Below are 16,398 nucleotides of genomic sequence, written 5' to 3'. Positions count from 1 at the left end.
AACATGGACCTACCTGAAGCTAAATAAACAACATATTTTGTTGACCAGTGCAAAACAGTCAATATTAGCATTATGGGCAACATCACCTTAATAACCTGACTCCATTTAATTGACTGCCGTTGCAACCTATTAGTTACTATGTGCTAGTGACAGAGCCTCGGAAGGGGAAAAGGAGAAAGAATCAGTACTACTATCACCTTGACAGTAGCAATGATGAATTCTGTGCTGAGCAGATGATCAAAGTGGACTCTATGCCTTTCAGTGTATGGAGGAGAACAAGACAGTCAATGGAAGTGCAAGTGGGATGTATGTAGAAAGAGACAAAAGAAAAATCACACACAACTACTAGAGAATAAATAGAAGCTTAAAGTAAAAAAAGTGTGGGAAACGAGCAGATCAACAGATAAAGAACCACAAAATAACTCAATGGATGTATTATTAACTGTAAATTGATCTAAATGAAATGATAAATTTAGTACAATTTCCTAGACTGAGCTACTCCATTTTATTTGTTCATCTAAGGAATGCCTCTCTTCAACCTTCCCTCCACTCTATCACTTTACCTTTTGGTAAACAGTCGCGTTTAGAAATGTTCAATGATAAACAACATTATTGCCAAATGAATTAACAGAAGGATGGCAACTGTAAACAGAAAACTAACAGCTTCGTTTGATAGTGGGTGCAGCAATTCCAATTCCATACTTCAAATTCTAACACCTGTCAAGTTATGGCAGATTCAGAATAGTAACCAATAAAGTACTGCTTACATTGATTAAAGAATCTTTGTATTTAATGTGCAATCTGTAATTTGAGATAGCGATTACAGCATCATCTGCACGGCCCAGGTATTCCACACCTTCACCTTGGAGTGCTGGAAAAGGCACCTGCAAAGAACAACAGAAAATTAAAATTGCACAAGTCATTCTCTGTACAACACACTTTTACTGAATACTGCTGTGAAGATAGTCCACTGCAAGATTACAGCTTCATTGTTTTGCGGAACCAGAAAACACTATCTTCTATGCCACAGAAGTGTCTTGCTCTGCTCAGATGTATTCCTTCCTGACTATCCAACTCTTCATAACTGCAAATGCTGATTTATTCATTAATCAGACACTGGCATTTACTGCAGGAAAAATTGCTAATTTTGTGACAGTTGTTCAGGAATTCTCACTTATATTGGCAGGAATTCAGAATCAACATCATACAAAGAACAAAGAAAGTTACAGCACAGGAACAGGTCCTTCAGCCCTCCAACCCTGCAATGATCATGCTGCCTGACTGAACTAAAACCCCTACCCTTCCAGGGACCAGAACTGTTAACAGTATCTAAACATCCTTGCCCTCTGATAAATTGAGTACTCAAAAAGCTGCAACTTCGCTGTTTGGATGAAGACGAGAAATAGGAAACATTTGATAGACAGTTTCTATTATAAGTAAAATGTTTTTAGTGCCAAATCATTTGTTGATTCTTCACTCACTGATTCAGTTAATTATGTTTTAATATGCAAAATTCCAATGATACATTAAGCGGTTATAGAGGGTTTAATAGCACGAGGGTACTATCTGAAATAGAGCAAAATGCAGGGGCAATAGGAAATGACTAAGGAAGTGGGATTAGTTTGAGATGTAAAGCACTGTGGGACATCTTGCTATGAAAAAAGGTGCAGTATAAATGCAAGTTGTTGCAGCTTAGAACCAATTCAAACCCCCTAGACTGAAGAAATTCCTATTCAGCTATGAACTGCTGCAGGTGTACTGTCTGGTCAACTTTGGCAAGTGCAAAACAATAAGCAGCTTCATTCCATTCGGCTTCAACTGAGAAAATAAACAATATTCCCATGCTTGCTTTCCTTATGATTCTACAGCACAGAAGAAAGCCACAACTTATTTTATTTGTACCAAAAGACCTCTTTCTGTGTTGCACGTGCTTATACAGCAACAAACCAGAAAATTGTTGCAAAGACTTGGACTATTCTGCCATTCTGGCTTGAACTGAAATAAACATAAAGCTCAGGGTGAGGATCAGGATAATTTTTGCAGCACAATTTTTGCAAGAACAATGGACCATGCGAGAACATCCAAAGCATTCGATTTCAAAAACGTTCATCAGCACCAACGCTCCAGATCAGTAATAGAACACCTCATGGGGGAACAGCTAAGGTTTTCTTTCTTGCAGAAGTTCTCAGATTTTGAAATGAGGGCATGCAATAGCTGAAGCACAAATTCATGGATTAAAAATGTAATAGGGAATTTCATGATCAATTGAAATCATGTCCAACACGACACAATTAATACTTCGATGTCACTGTAGACAGAAAAAACTCTGGTTGTATAGTATTTTTCAAGCTCAGATGTCTTAGAAGTGTTTTCCAGCCAACTGAATTTCACAATGTTCATGGTTGTTTTGGCAAGAGTACCATGTACACCCTGCGAAACATGAAAACATGATTCTACAAACATAAGAAATCAATGGACCTTCTTCAGGACAATAGCACCACAACTGGGGTAAGGTTGGGTCAAGTGGGGAGAAGGAGATGGAGCATGTTAAGGGTAAGGAGGTGGTGGTGGAGCAGGCCTGGGGGCAGGGAGGAGTGGTGGAGCAGGCTAAGTAGGAAGGAGAAAGTGAATAAGGTTGGCAATAGGGAGGAGGAGGTGGATAAGGTTGGGGATAGGGAGGAAGAGGTGGATAAGGTTGGGGATAGGGAGGAGGAGATGGAGCAGGCTGGGAGTAGGGAGGTGGTGGTGGAGCAGGCAAAGATGGTCAGGTCATTCAGGTGTTCCACTTGTGTGAAGTCCATGCAGCTTGTCTGATATACTGCTCTCTATGTACAGTCAACTTATTTCAGGTTTCTATATAAGCTCTTTAAAAAGTCAGCCAGCCTTTCATATTCAACACTTGTAATATATGTGACATGGTACTTGGGTCACCCACCCAAATTAATTTGAGACCTTGATAAAATCTGGACAATTAACAAACTCTATACAAGGATCTCATTTTCTGTGCATGCAGATACTGTGTGTCCAGAATGATTTTTCATTTATAAGCATGTAAATCAAATACAAACATACAAATTAAGAGTGGGCCATTCAACACCGAGCCTGCTTCTTCATTTGATATTACGGTTGATCTGACTTGGCTTCAACTCTACTTTCCTGTCTACCCCCATTCCCTTTGATTCCCTTGTCAATCAAGAATCTATCAACCTAACTCAGCATTATATATTCAATAACTTGTGTCCCCACTGCTCTCTGAAGAAGAAAATTCCACCGACAAATGACTCTCAGAAAAAATATCTTCTCATTCCCATCTTAAATGCAAGACCTGTTATTTCTAAATCTTGCCTCTCAGTTCCAGTTTCTCACACAGGAGGCAAACCATCTCAGTATCCACCCTGTCAAATTTCCTCACGATCTTCTATGTTTCAATAAGATCGCCTCTCCTCCTAAATTCCAATGGATGCAGGACCAACCTTTCCTCATAAGATAACCCCTTCATCTCAGGTATTTCGAGTGAACGTTCTCTGAACTGCTTCTCTTGCAATTACATCCTTAAGTAAGGAGATCAAAACTGTACACAGTATTCCAAATACGGTCTTGCCAATGCCTTGTACAACTGCAGCAAAACGTCTCAAATTTTATACTTCATTCCCCTTGCAATGAAACTCAAAATCCCATTTGCCTTCTTAATCACTTGCTGTACCTGGATACTAGCTTTTTGTGATTCACGTACCAGGAAGGATACCCAGATCAGTCTGGACCACTTTGTATTTAAGTAATACACTGCTTTTTTAATTCTTCCTGCTAAAATGAACAACCTTACATTTTCCCATATTACTTTTGTTCACTCTAACTTATCTATATACCCCTTTGCAGAATCCTTACGCCTGCTTTAAAACTTATTCTCTTATCTAACTTTGTGCCTCTAGCAAGTTTAGCAGTCACATATTCAGTCCCATCATTCAAGTCATTGATAAAGATGAGAAATAGTTTAGGCCTGTGACACTCAACTAATCAGTTTGCCAACCCAAAAATCAGCCATTTATCCCTACTCTCTGCTTCCTGTGAGGTAGCCAATCTTCTATCAATGTTAATATGCTCCCCCCTACACCACGAGCTCTTGTTTTACGTATTAACCTTTGATGCAACTAATCAAAAGCATTTTGGAAATCTAACACTAGATCTACATGTTTCCTATTGTCCATGTTGCTTGCCACTTCCTCAAATAATTATTTTTTAAAAAAGTAACCGTACATGATTCGTCTTACACAAAATAAATGGTCACATTTTTTGTGGGACTACAAAGATACGAGGCCAGATGAACCAAAGATGGATATTTATAATAAAGGGGTGCATGTGTGCGTGCACGCATGTACATGCGATAGAGTCAAGTAATAAAACAGTGAGGAGCAATAATAGGAAGTCTCAGAATATGCAACTAACTTTCATTCCCATAACATTTTCCAGTTCCTGCTTTCACATTTGCACATTCTAAAACTCAACTCCACAAACAGTCATGTTAAATATCTGGCAAACTCAACTCAACTGGTATCTATAGCCAGCCACCGTGTTAATACATTGTATTCTGTAGTCAGGTCATTTTATTCCCTTTAATCTTTAAAACACGTCTCATGCAATGAATTAATTCATATGAAAGGTTAGTACAAGTCAAATGTCTTTTTGTGATGGGGTTAATTTTTTAATAAATTTTTTTTTGTTTTGAGAATGGCTGGATTTAAACCCACCACTCAAGCAGCCAATGTAGGAAGAAAATAAAGCTATTCAAGCCCTTTCCTTTAAGGAACTCACTCCTTTATCCTTCTAACAGGACAAAAGGTCAGACTACAGAATGTCCATCATTGTGCACAAGCCTGTCAGCTCTGAATCAGTATCACTGGTGGAAATCAAACAAATTTTATAGCAAGACAACAGCAGAATACTGCTGAAATAAAAATCAAAAATGGCTGGAAAAACTCACCATTTCAGGTAGCACCCGTGCAGAGAAACATAGTTAATCACAAAATCCCTACAAGCAGCAGGAAACTATTTGGCCCATCGAGCCTGCACCGACAACAATTCCACTCAGGCCCTATCCCTGTAATCTCTCATATTTATCCTGCTAATCTCACGATACCAAGGGGCGATTTCTTTGAAGCGTGGGAGGAAACCAGAGCACCTGGAGGAAAGACACGCAGACACAAGGAGAATGTGCAAACCCCACAGTCACCCAAGGCCAGAATTAAACCTGGAACCCGGGCATTGTGAGGCAGCGGTGCCAACCCTAATTTTTCAGGTCGAGAGGCAATTCTGATGAAAGGCCACTCAGCTCTGTTTCTATTTCTCCCACCAGATGCTGTCTGGCCCGCCAAGCTTTTGCAACTTTTTTTTTGCTTTTAATCCATTGCATTCATTGCTATCAGAATTATGTGCAGACTTGAATTATCCAGAATCTAAACCAAAGATTCTTGTCAATAAAAATATGAATTTCAGACGTGTTAAAAACACACAAAAACCCTAATCACCAATATGTAGCATTCAGTAATGGAGAACCTCAACCACGGTCCACTGTGAACCTTCAAAACCAGTGGCAAAGCAACACACATGAAAATCAGTATTAGTTTGAGTTTTTCAATCAACCTGTGATTGTCCCTTTCCATAAGCAGTTAATTCAAACAATTTACACCTCTGCCTGCAATGGTACAAAGATTCACTGAAGTCTTCGAGTCATTTCCAAAAGCTCTGGATCTCTCTAACTCCCTGAATTTTTTCTCCTTACAAATCCACAGGCTTCTAATCATCAAATTAGTGCTGCCCAAACACTAGTACTTAATTTACCTTATTCTTTGATGCAATCCTGCATCAGGGACTATTCTCAATTTAAAATAAACACAACTACTGAAATATGTTTGAGAACAATACCTGTTCTCTCAAAACTGTAGTCCATTACCATGCAATGCACAGAGCATTTAATGGGGAACAAAACTTTTAGTTACTGCATAAATTTCTTTAAAACATTAACTCATCCATCGAAATATTTTTAGAATAGCCAATGGACTGGAATCTTGTTGCAGCTTGATTAGTTAATTTCATTAACGAGTGCTGAAACAGTGCAATATTCATCAGTAGAAACTATCAGAGGAGACATGAACCTAACATCCCAGACACTACTTGTCTACTAAACTTAATAAAATTTTTATTAATTCATGTTTGAATTAAGGGCAAATGCCAGCATCTTACCGTATTACCATATTGCATCAATCTGTATTTCTAAAGGAAATTCTTTTGAAACTACATCTACGCATTGCTAGTCTGACAAGTGTTCCAGGTTAGTCTAGCACTCCCCACTGTAGCTTATTACCTTAGTCACATGGAGCGTTTTAGGCAGCTGCTATGTTTGGATTTCTGCTCAAATCCCTTTTACATTAGCACTGCTTGTCCATTTGCTCCCAGTAAAATTCCCTTTTACCCACTCCACAAGAAAAAGGTAGTATAAACTTGAGTCTGAGATTTCTGTAGCTTCTTAATGAGGAATATGGAATGAAAGTAGAAAAGTAACTGGTCTGTAACTTAAATATCAAAATGCTTCTGCACTTTTGTATTTTAAACCATCACTGTTCTTCAGTGCCAGCTCTCCGGCTATGACCTATGACCAGTTCCAACGAACCGGGTTGCAGGATTACAGGTTAGAAATGCCTTCCTAAACACCTCATTCGTTAGATAGACTGATCAGCTGCTGGCTGAGGTGTTCTTCATCTCTCCAAATGAAGATGCTGTTTTAATCTGATCTTTAATTAAACCATGGGAATTCCGACTGCTTTCATTTATTTACTGCAAGGAAATCAAGGTCACTAGTATTTTCCCAGTCTACCCAGGACAGCATATTATTTTACACACACAGCAAGTCTGCAATTTTACCAGCATAGCTACTCAAACAATTGAAGGTCACAGTTGTTCTATCAGGTTAAGTCAAATTATTAATCAAGGCTGCTTGTATTTCTTTGCAGAGCCTGATCTAAGATTTTGTTTATTGCTAGCAAAGCATTGCAGAAGAACTACCCTCAGTCAATGTTCTTTAATATAGTTACTGAATCAGTTCACTGTGACTGAAATGATTTCCTTTTCCTAGTAACAATCTAGCAATCACCAGTGCATGACCCTAGCATTATATAGCTCAGAGTTCCCTCTCCTGACACAATACATGCTTTGTCCTAAACTTACTGTACCACTAGGTGCTTTCTCATAATTTAAAAGACCACATTACAAAAACCTCACAATAAAGACTTGCACTTATATTGAAACTTTCACTGTCTTAGGATGTCCCAAAGTGCTTTAGACTCACTGAAGCATTTTAAGTGAGTCACTGCTGTAATATTAATAGTAATACATTATAGAAATCAAGAGTGCTATACACCTATTCACATATGATAATAACACCCTTGGTGCTGAATTTGACCATGCGCATTCCAGGTAGATTTGATAAAAAACAATTTTTGTTCATGAATTTCCAATTCTGGCTACAAACATCCTTCAATAATTAGGTATAGCAAAAGTGAATTTCTGGTCTGTATGAGAAATCTGATTCAAAAAGGTTAGTCTGATGGCAATGCCACTGGTGGAGGTCATTTAACTTTGTCAGTGATACTCCCGAGAAAGGTTAACTAGATCCAACAATAACTGGTTAAATGTTTTAGAACTGCTCATCATGTACTTACAACACAACATACTAGCACCATATAAAGGGTGCAACCAAATGCTCTACACAATTATATCTTCTCAGAAAGACAAAACACATCTATTCCTTTCCCAGAGGCAGAGACAGGAAACAAATGCCATCACAGGTAGGAGAACAACTTGATAGTCAATTATATTAAGAGTGGGTTAGTTATGGATATCCCTCTCTGGTCAGTCTCTTGACCAGACTGAGAAGAGATATCAACCCCTACAGCTCAAACACTTGGATGAAGTGACAAGGAATAATAGTAGAATGCACAATCATTTCACTCTCGTCCTCCCAGACAGACTTCCTCAGTCAACAGAAAAGGCATTGCTAAATCACAAATACTGATTCTGAAGGAAGTACACACTCAGAATTGATTTGAATCAGGAGTTAGCTACAGATGGAACCACATTGCAACGTGCATGGGAGGTTTTTTTTTTAAAAAACAGCTATAGAAGCTCTGGTTCTGAAGAAAAAGAACAATTTCAGGAAGCGATTATTCAATATACAGCATCAATAATCAACCTTCTGCCATAGTGGGTGTGGCAATAACATAAGATAGGAGAAAGAGCATGAAGACACTCAAGAGTTCAGACAGAAAGCTATTTATTATACATCAAATCTAATGAGAAAACTATCATCCATGGGAAAACTCAGAAAACCTATCAATACACACTTGTTAATTAGTGGTCCTGACATAATCAGTTCAACATGTTGTAATCTCTCATGTACATGAACTATGCAGCCTTCTGATGCTCCACAGATATAACTTACCCACACCACTCCTCATGGTTCCAAATCTCTCTCAGATTCATGTCCAGATATAGTTCCACAGGAGTCTATCATCCTCTGGCATCAAACCCAACTGGTCATTCCCCATGGGAGCCTAAATAGAGCTGATTAACTGGGAAAAACAATTTATTCCACCTAACACAGCCTTTCAGCATCTTCAAAACCATGTGCATTCATCACATCAGTACTGTGCATCTTAGAAAGACTTGTTTATTAGAGCAGCTTATCATCGTTCACATACATCTATAATTTAGATCAACATAAATCATGTCCTAGGAATTGCTCTGAGAGCCAGCATGGATACAATGCCCCAATTTACCTCTTTCCGTGCTGTAAACTTCAACTGTTCTACATTGTTGCTTCTTGCTTTGAGGATTTTCACTAAGACTACATTCCTTCCTGAAATAGCAAGACAATTCTGCTTTACACACCTTTATGTACAGAGCTGTCAGCGTAACAGACTGCTAAATATACTATCACTTTGCATGGTAAAATCAGAGACACACAATGTTGAACAGCTCTCACCGCGCATGGCTGAAGGGGCAGTGAGTCCATAAAAGATTCACACACTTATTCAAGATCCAAACAGTATTCAAATTAAATGCACTCCAATGTACAATTATACAAAGAGACTACAGAAGCTGATTTCATTTATATCTGACGAACTGGCGGAACTGGGGGTGAGGTGGTGGGGAATATTTATTGATGCATTCAAATTCATTACAGCTTGTAACAAATTCGACCACAAATGCAACGGAAGACAGAGTGGTAGATAGAGGGGTGAAGGAGCTTGGATGAAAGGGTGACTAAATGTAGGTCCATCCAGGAAGGCATGAGTAGAATTTACATGAAATCTGCCATTATTCTGAGTTCCATCCCTGGCATCCATCTGAATGGCCGAGAGAGGGGTGGCAAGTTCCATTTCCTTGGCACGGGATTGATCAGGCCAACAAATTGATCAGAGAACAATATCCATATCCTGCTTTTATCAACCAATCATCAAACTGTTCTCTCGTCTTTAGTGCATTTACCTGTTGTCTCTGCCTCTGAATAGAAATAGTTGAGTTTTGTCTTTTAGCAAAGACATGTAAATGTCTTTAACTAAGTTTAGCCCCATCCTACACAAAAAGTGAACCATACCATAAAGGGAGAGCAAACATATAATTCAGTGCTTCACTACATAATAACACCTACTTCATTGAAATATCACGGAAAACAGCCATTCAGCCCTTCATTTCCTTATTGTCTCTAAACCCTGCCTTTTCTTGTACCTGTTTTAACAATTTTTTCTTCTAATTGTAAATGAAATGCTTATGCATTCAACAGCAGATCACATTTAGATGTGCATAAAATACACACAATCGGTACACCTGAAGTGTAAAACAGTCAGTAGTACCAGATAAACAATACCAAAGTGAAGTAATTATAAACCCATCACTTGTGACACAGCAAAATAAATCAGGAGTTACTGCATGTAGTATTGGGCATGATTTTGTCTTGCAGTATGTTGTGAGATAAAATAAGCTCAATTATGTTCTGTTTTAATTCAAAGCTGAAAGTTTAAAAAGTAAAAAAATAGTTTTGACAGCCATTTGATGGTGAGTGGTTTTATTTTTGACATTCAAAGCATCACCAGTAAATATTTCTGAATTGGTCCTGGAGGCTGTTTGATCAGTGTTGTTTTCACAATCTCAGGAAATTCCAAAGCATTTTACAACCAATTCTTAAAATGTTGTCACTATTATAATGTAGAAAGACTTCCATTTGCTCTTTCCTTTTTCAAATTAGGTTTGGTTTTAAAAAAAAAATCGCAATAGAATGGAGATATGCATTATCAACACAGGAAGGAGGCATCTGTGCCAATAATATTGCTTTCCCTCAACCCCCCTGATGTAGTGAGGAAGGTTTTTAGTTTTAGTTGTGAGTTATTGGAAGATGCTGCAGCTAGCTAAAGTTTATCCTGTTTATTACAGTCAAAACCTAATTGATTAATTTTGAAGAACTGCACCTCCACCAAGCTACTGTGGAGCTTTGGTCATCCTATGGTTGGAAAAATTAACTCAAACCATTCTGGTTGTGAGTATTGAAAGAAGTTCTAGCAAGAAATCTAAAAGTGACTGAAAAATAGTTTTTTTTGCAGTTGTAAGATCCTGGGTCCAACTTCCTAAAGTGTAAAATTAATTTAATCTGATTATGAGCACACATTAATCACAGTTATCACATTTCAGACGCTAGAGTCGAGTCGACTGAGATGGGTAGATGTTCTGACCTTTACTGTGAGAGGTGGACAGAGGCCACTAAAGCAAAGAATAAGGTTGAGTTTTAATTCCATTCCTTTCATTGGGTACTCACAGCTGCTCCTCTCTGTTAGACAAGATAATTTTGGATTCTCATGCTGTAGATTAGAGGTGACCTCTCCATCAACAATTCACAACCTGAAGAAGAGACTCCACATTTATAAGTGTTCACTTTCTGGGCAAGAGATGTTATTTGGAGTTACAAACAATTCTCATATCACACTTGCACGGATTGAGAATTGTTTAATGGACAGGAAACAAAGGAGGAATAAATGGGTAATTTTCAGATTGGCAGACTGTGTGACAAGGAGGATACTGCAAGAATCAGTACTTGGGCCCAACTATTCACAAACTATATTAATAATTTGGATATGGGGACCAAATGTAATATTTCCAAGTTTGATAATGACACAAATCTAAGTAGAACGTGAATTGTGAGGAGGATGCAAAGAGGTTTCAAGGTATTTAGACCGGTTAAGTGAGTGGGCAATTACATGGCTGATGGAATATAATGTAGAGAAAAAAACAGAAATGCAGAGCATTTTTAAATGGTGAGAAACTGGGAGGTGTTGGTGCCCAAAAGGAGCCTGGGCTACCTTGTTCATGAGTTACTGAAAGCTAACATACAATGCAGCAAGCAATTGGAAACGCAAAATGGTATGTTGACCTTTACTTCAAGAGGATTTGAATACAGGAGTAAAGAAGCTTTACTGCAACTGTAGAATGCTTTGCTGAGGCCACACTTGTTGCATTATGTAAAATACTGGTCTCCTTTTTAAGGAAGTACATATTTGCCACCAAGGGAGTACAACACAGATTCACCAGAATGATCCCTAGAATGGTTGGATTATTCCGACGAGAAATTGAGGACACTGGGCTTGTATTTTCTGGTTTAGAAAAATGAGAGGTAATCTCATTGAAGCATGAAGTGGTGTCTAAAACCAAGGGACATGGCCTGTGAAGGGGTAAGACATTTAGGATTGAGATGAGGAGGAATTTCTTTACACAGAGGGTGATAAATCTTTGGGATTCTCTACCACAGAGGGCTGTGGAGACTCAGTCATCAAATACATTCAGGATATAGGTCAATAAGTTTTTAGATTAAAAATAAGGGAAATGGGAATAGGGCAGGAAAAATGGTACTGAGGCAGAAGATTAGTCATGATCTAATTAAATGCCAGAGCTGGTAAGGTGGGTCATAAGGCCTACACCCACTCCTATTTCCTACATTCCAATTAAGAGGTCATTCACACGTTAATTTATAGGTTTTACAGGCATTTAATGTATAGATGTGGAGTGGTGAAAATAGGCCAATACCATGTGGTGATTTACCATTTACAGCATTTTTCTTCTTCATCATATAGCATTAGCCAATTTGCACTTTAACAGCAGTATGTTGCTCAGTCATCGTAATTTTACAACAAAATCTGACCCTTTACGCATTAACCTATTGCCCTGGCAGAAATGTGCTTGTTCAGTTTAAGAAGATATTGAATGGCACAGTGCTATATTAGTCAGCATCTTTAAGTCACTGCAAAAGGAGAGTCCAGCTGTACCACAGAGGGAGAGCAAACGCATAATTTAATTATGTGCTGCTACAGGAGCACCGACATTGAACTGACAACACAGAAGGCAGCCATTTGGCCCTTCACGTCTCTGCTGTTTCTTCAATTGGAGCCATCTATTTTAAACCGTGCCTTTTCCTGCATGGTTGTCATATTTAACATAGATTATTTTCCAGTTACAAAATTAAGCACTAATGCAAATTGCTTCAGTAACAGCCACATATAATCAGCTCCAGGAGAAGAGTAAATAGAATTAGACTGATAGTTACATTATGACTGGTTCTTTTAAATAATTTAGAAAAGCAGTGAAGGCAATTTAGAAAAAGCTAGGGAACAGAATCCATTGCATTTCAAATACAAATGCCACTGATCCTTTCCCACTCAAATGTGCTCACAACTCTAAACCCCATACAAAGTCTTAGTAAAAATGTTTTGCATGTTCATTAGGATACTGTGACACCTAGCTTTAATACTCACAATAGCTACACTTGTTCAGTGTAAAACACCTAGTAGTACTAGATAAATTATACCTAAGTAAAGTGATCCAATTATAAATCTATGACCTGTGATATAGTGGAATAGGGTAGGGATGACCAACAAGTAACATTGACATGATTTTTTTTTATAGTGAGATAGATAAAGACACCAGCAATAGTATTGATGTTATTTGTATGGTGAGTAACATTAAAGGGGCATGCAATGCATAGTATGGTGGCATGCTGTGCCTAGACACACTGTATCACCATCAGGCAAGGGTAAATGAAAGCATTAGCATGCTGAGTGTAACTTTAGGTGGAACGGGAAATGGAGATGGGAAGCTAGGCAGTTCTGCCATGCCCTACGGTAAGACACACTTCTGGGGACAGGGAAATTGTCATCAGAGAGTAATATCATTGCAGATAATACCTGCAGGTCCTCCTCCTCCTTTATCAGGTCTTTCCTTGGGAATAGGTCCTTGGCCTGGATGTACTCCAAACTGGGTGGCCCCTCCTCACCCTGTCAACAAAAAGAGACATGGATCAAGCTCAGAACATGCATGGTATGCTTAGAACTGAGGAAACTACAATAGGTGCAATATGTGAACCCATGGAGGTTAAGGAGGCTCGGTAATTTAATTTTGATGAAGGTCCCATGACTAAGCGTCCACTGATGATTACAGCACTTCATAAAATTAAAAAGCTTGGCTTTTTTTTTGCAACAAATGAGTAGTCCACTTCATCCTCACACTCAGTCACTGTCACAGTAGGGGAATCTTACCAACTAAATAATAGAGGGAATGCAAACTTTAATGGGAACTCAGGATATGTTTATTGGACTTAGTACCTGTTTCTTACTGCCAATAAGAAGTATAATTTGCTATTACAGGAAGCCAAGTTACAGTCCAGTTGGGGCCCAGCGATTTTTTGTTTTTTTTTAAAAAAGTTGATTGAACTCCCAGTTACCCACTCAGAATAATGCCACAAGATCCAGCGATTTTAAACAAACAAAAAATAAACTTTACAATAAAGTCAGAGGTAAAGCAATTTATAATATCCATCTTATACTCTAGCATCCAGAATTAACACAAGGTAAATTCTGAGTTAACAAGAAAATTGTCGTCAAACACACCAAACAGCACACTAAATGGCAGATGTGACCAAGACACGTGGCATGGATTTCTCAACAACCTACCTAAATATTAGTGACCACTGAGTCATACAATCTGATACAAAATCAATCTCCCTGATGAAGTATTTTAACTCTTTACTTTCAAAGATCTAGCCTCTAAATTCCCTCAAAAGTCAGGGTTAAGAACATAAGAAATAGGAGCAGGAGTAGGCCATCTAGCCCTTCGAGCCTGCCCCGCCATTCAATAAGATCATGGCTGATCTGTCGTGGCTCAGTTCCACATTCCCGCCCTCTCCCCATAACCCTTAATCCCCTCTCTTATCAAAAAACCCATTAACCCGCGTCTTAAAAATATTCAGCGAGGTAGCCTCCACCACTTCAACGGGCAGAGAATTCCAGAGATTCACCACCCTTTGAGTGAAGAAGTTCTTCCTCAACTCCGTTCTAAACCGCGCCCCCTTTATCTTGAGGTTGTGCCCTCTAGTCCTACTGTCCTTTCTGAGCGGAAAGAGTCTCTCCACCTCTATCCTATCCATCCCATTCATCATCTTATACGTCTCAATGAGATCTCCCCTCATTCTTCTAAACTCTAACGAGTACAAGCCTAGTTTATTCAGCCTCTCCTCATAGCTCAACCCCCTCAACTCCGGCATCAGCCTAGTAAACCTCCTCTGCACTCCCAAGGCCAAAATATCCTTGCGTAAGTACGGCGCCCAAAACTGCACACAGTACTCCAGCTGCGGCCTCACCAATGCCCTATACAGCCGCAGCAAGACCTCCCTACTTTTATATTCAATCCCCCTCGCTATGAAGGCCAGCATCCCATTTGCCTTCCTGACCACCTGCTGCACCTGCAAGCTGGGTTTTTGCGACTCATGCACAAGGACCCCGAGGTCCCTCTGCACCGTCGCCTGCTGCAGTTTTTCTCCACGTAAGTAATAATCCTTCCTACCATTATTCCTACCAAAGTGGACCACCTCGTACTTGCCAACATTAAATTCCATTTGCCAGTTCCTGGCCCATTCGCCCAGCCTATCTAGATCCTTCTGCAGACTCTCCACACCCTCCGCGCAATTTGCCGTTCCACCAATCTTGGTGTCATCAGCAAATTTCGACACCGTACACTCGGTTCCCTCCTCCAGATCATCTATATAAATGGTAAATAGCTGAGGCCCCAGCACCGACCCCTGAGGCACTCCACTAGTCACCAACCGCCAATCCGAATACCACCCATTGACCCCCACTCTCTGCCTCCTATTTGACAACCAGTCCTCTATCCACGCTAACACCCTACCCCCAACTCCATGTCCCCTGACCTTCTGCAATAACCTCTTGTGAGGTACCCTGTCAAACGCCTTCTGAAAATCAAGAAAGACCACATCCACCGGCTCTCCTCTATCCACCGCCCTAGACACATCCTCATAGAACTCCAGTAAATTTGTCAGACACGACTTCCCCTAAACGAAACCGTGCTGCGTCTGCTCTATCAAGCAATTCCCCTCAAGATGCCATCCCATTTGCCTTCCTGACCACCTGCTGCACCTGTAGGCTGGGTTTTTGCGACTCATGCACAAGGACCCCCAGGTCCCTCTGCACCGTAGCATGCTGCAGCTTTTCGCCCTGTAAGTAGTAGTCCTTCCTATTATTATTCCTACCAAAGTGGATAACCTCACACTTGCCAACATTGTATTCCATCTGCCAGGTCCTCGCCCACTCGCTCAGCCTATCTAGATCCCTCTGCAGACTTTCCACACCCTCTGCACAATTTGCTGTTCCACTTATCTTTGTGTCATCGGAAAATTTCGACACCTTACACTCAGCTCCCTCCTCCAGGTCATCTATATAAATGGTAAATAGCTGAGGCCCCAGCACCGATCCCTGGGGCACTCCACTAGTCACCAACCGCCAATCCGAATAGCACCCATTGACACCCACTCTCTGCCTCCTATTTGACAGCTAATCCTCTATCCACGCTAACACCTTACCCCCAACTCCATGCCTCCTAATCTTCTGTAACAACAGGGTTGTCTCAACAACTGTTGACCTTCCAACTCTTTCATCTTTTCTCTTGAGGCTGCTTTCCACAGGATTCACAAAATTGCATTCCAGCCTAATTTCCAACTCTTGCGCAGACTGCCAGTGGTACTGCCCTGGTTTTCTCCGAATTCCAGTCTCCCAGCTGCACAGAGCTATAAATGGCTCCCATGGCTTCCTCTGAGTCCTAACCATCTCTAGCACAGAATCAGCGCCCTTCCACTATTGTCTCAGTTCACCAGGATTTTCCTAAGCTATGGTTTCACTGAATGACTCCAAGGGCCTCTCAAAGTCAAACCACACAAAGTCCAAACTGCAATCAACAGATGCATCATATGTCTCTCAGGGCTTCTTTGATCCCTGGCTGCCTGGAGTCTGCACATTG

General features: G+C 39.9%; 1 protein-coding gene across 8 annotated transcripts in view; it reads right to left on the bottom strand.

Moving 5' to 3' along the window:
- Positions 1–16,398, bottom strand: part of mtmr4 (myotubularin related protein 4) — a 132,763-nt gene that overhangs the window by 59,765 nt on the left and 56,600 nt on the right. For 6 of the 8 annotated variants that reach the window (XR_013889311.1, XM_080210981.1, XM_080210982.1 and 3 more), the window contains 2 exons: positions 13,278–13,367; positions 768–884 (listed from right to left, as the gene is read on the bottom strand). Coding sequence is in view for 5 of the 8 variants with exons in the window: in XM_080210981.1 (XP_080067107.1) it covers positions 768–884; positions 13,278–13,367 (207 nt within the window). In the remaining 3 variants the exon portion in view is untranslated. Of the gene's footprint in view, positions 1–767; positions 885–8,491; positions 8,736–8,828; positions 8,909–13,277; positions 13,368–16,398 lie in introns of those variants that run through there. The other 2 variants (XM_080210985.1, XM_080210984.1) reach the window with 2 other exon arrangements.

This window comes from Carcharhinus amblyrhynchos, chromosome 23, assembly GCF_965287045.1.
Source record: "Carcharhinus amblyrhynchos chromosome 23, sCarAmb.v2.hapA, whole genome shotgun sequence".
NCBI lineage: Eukaryota > Metazoa > Chordata > Chondrichthyes > Carcharhiniformes > Carcharhinidae > Carcharhinus > Carcharhinus amblyrhynchos.
The sequence above is the reverse complement of the archived record's forward strand: the minus strand, read 5'-3'. Positions and strand labels throughout refer to the sequence as shown.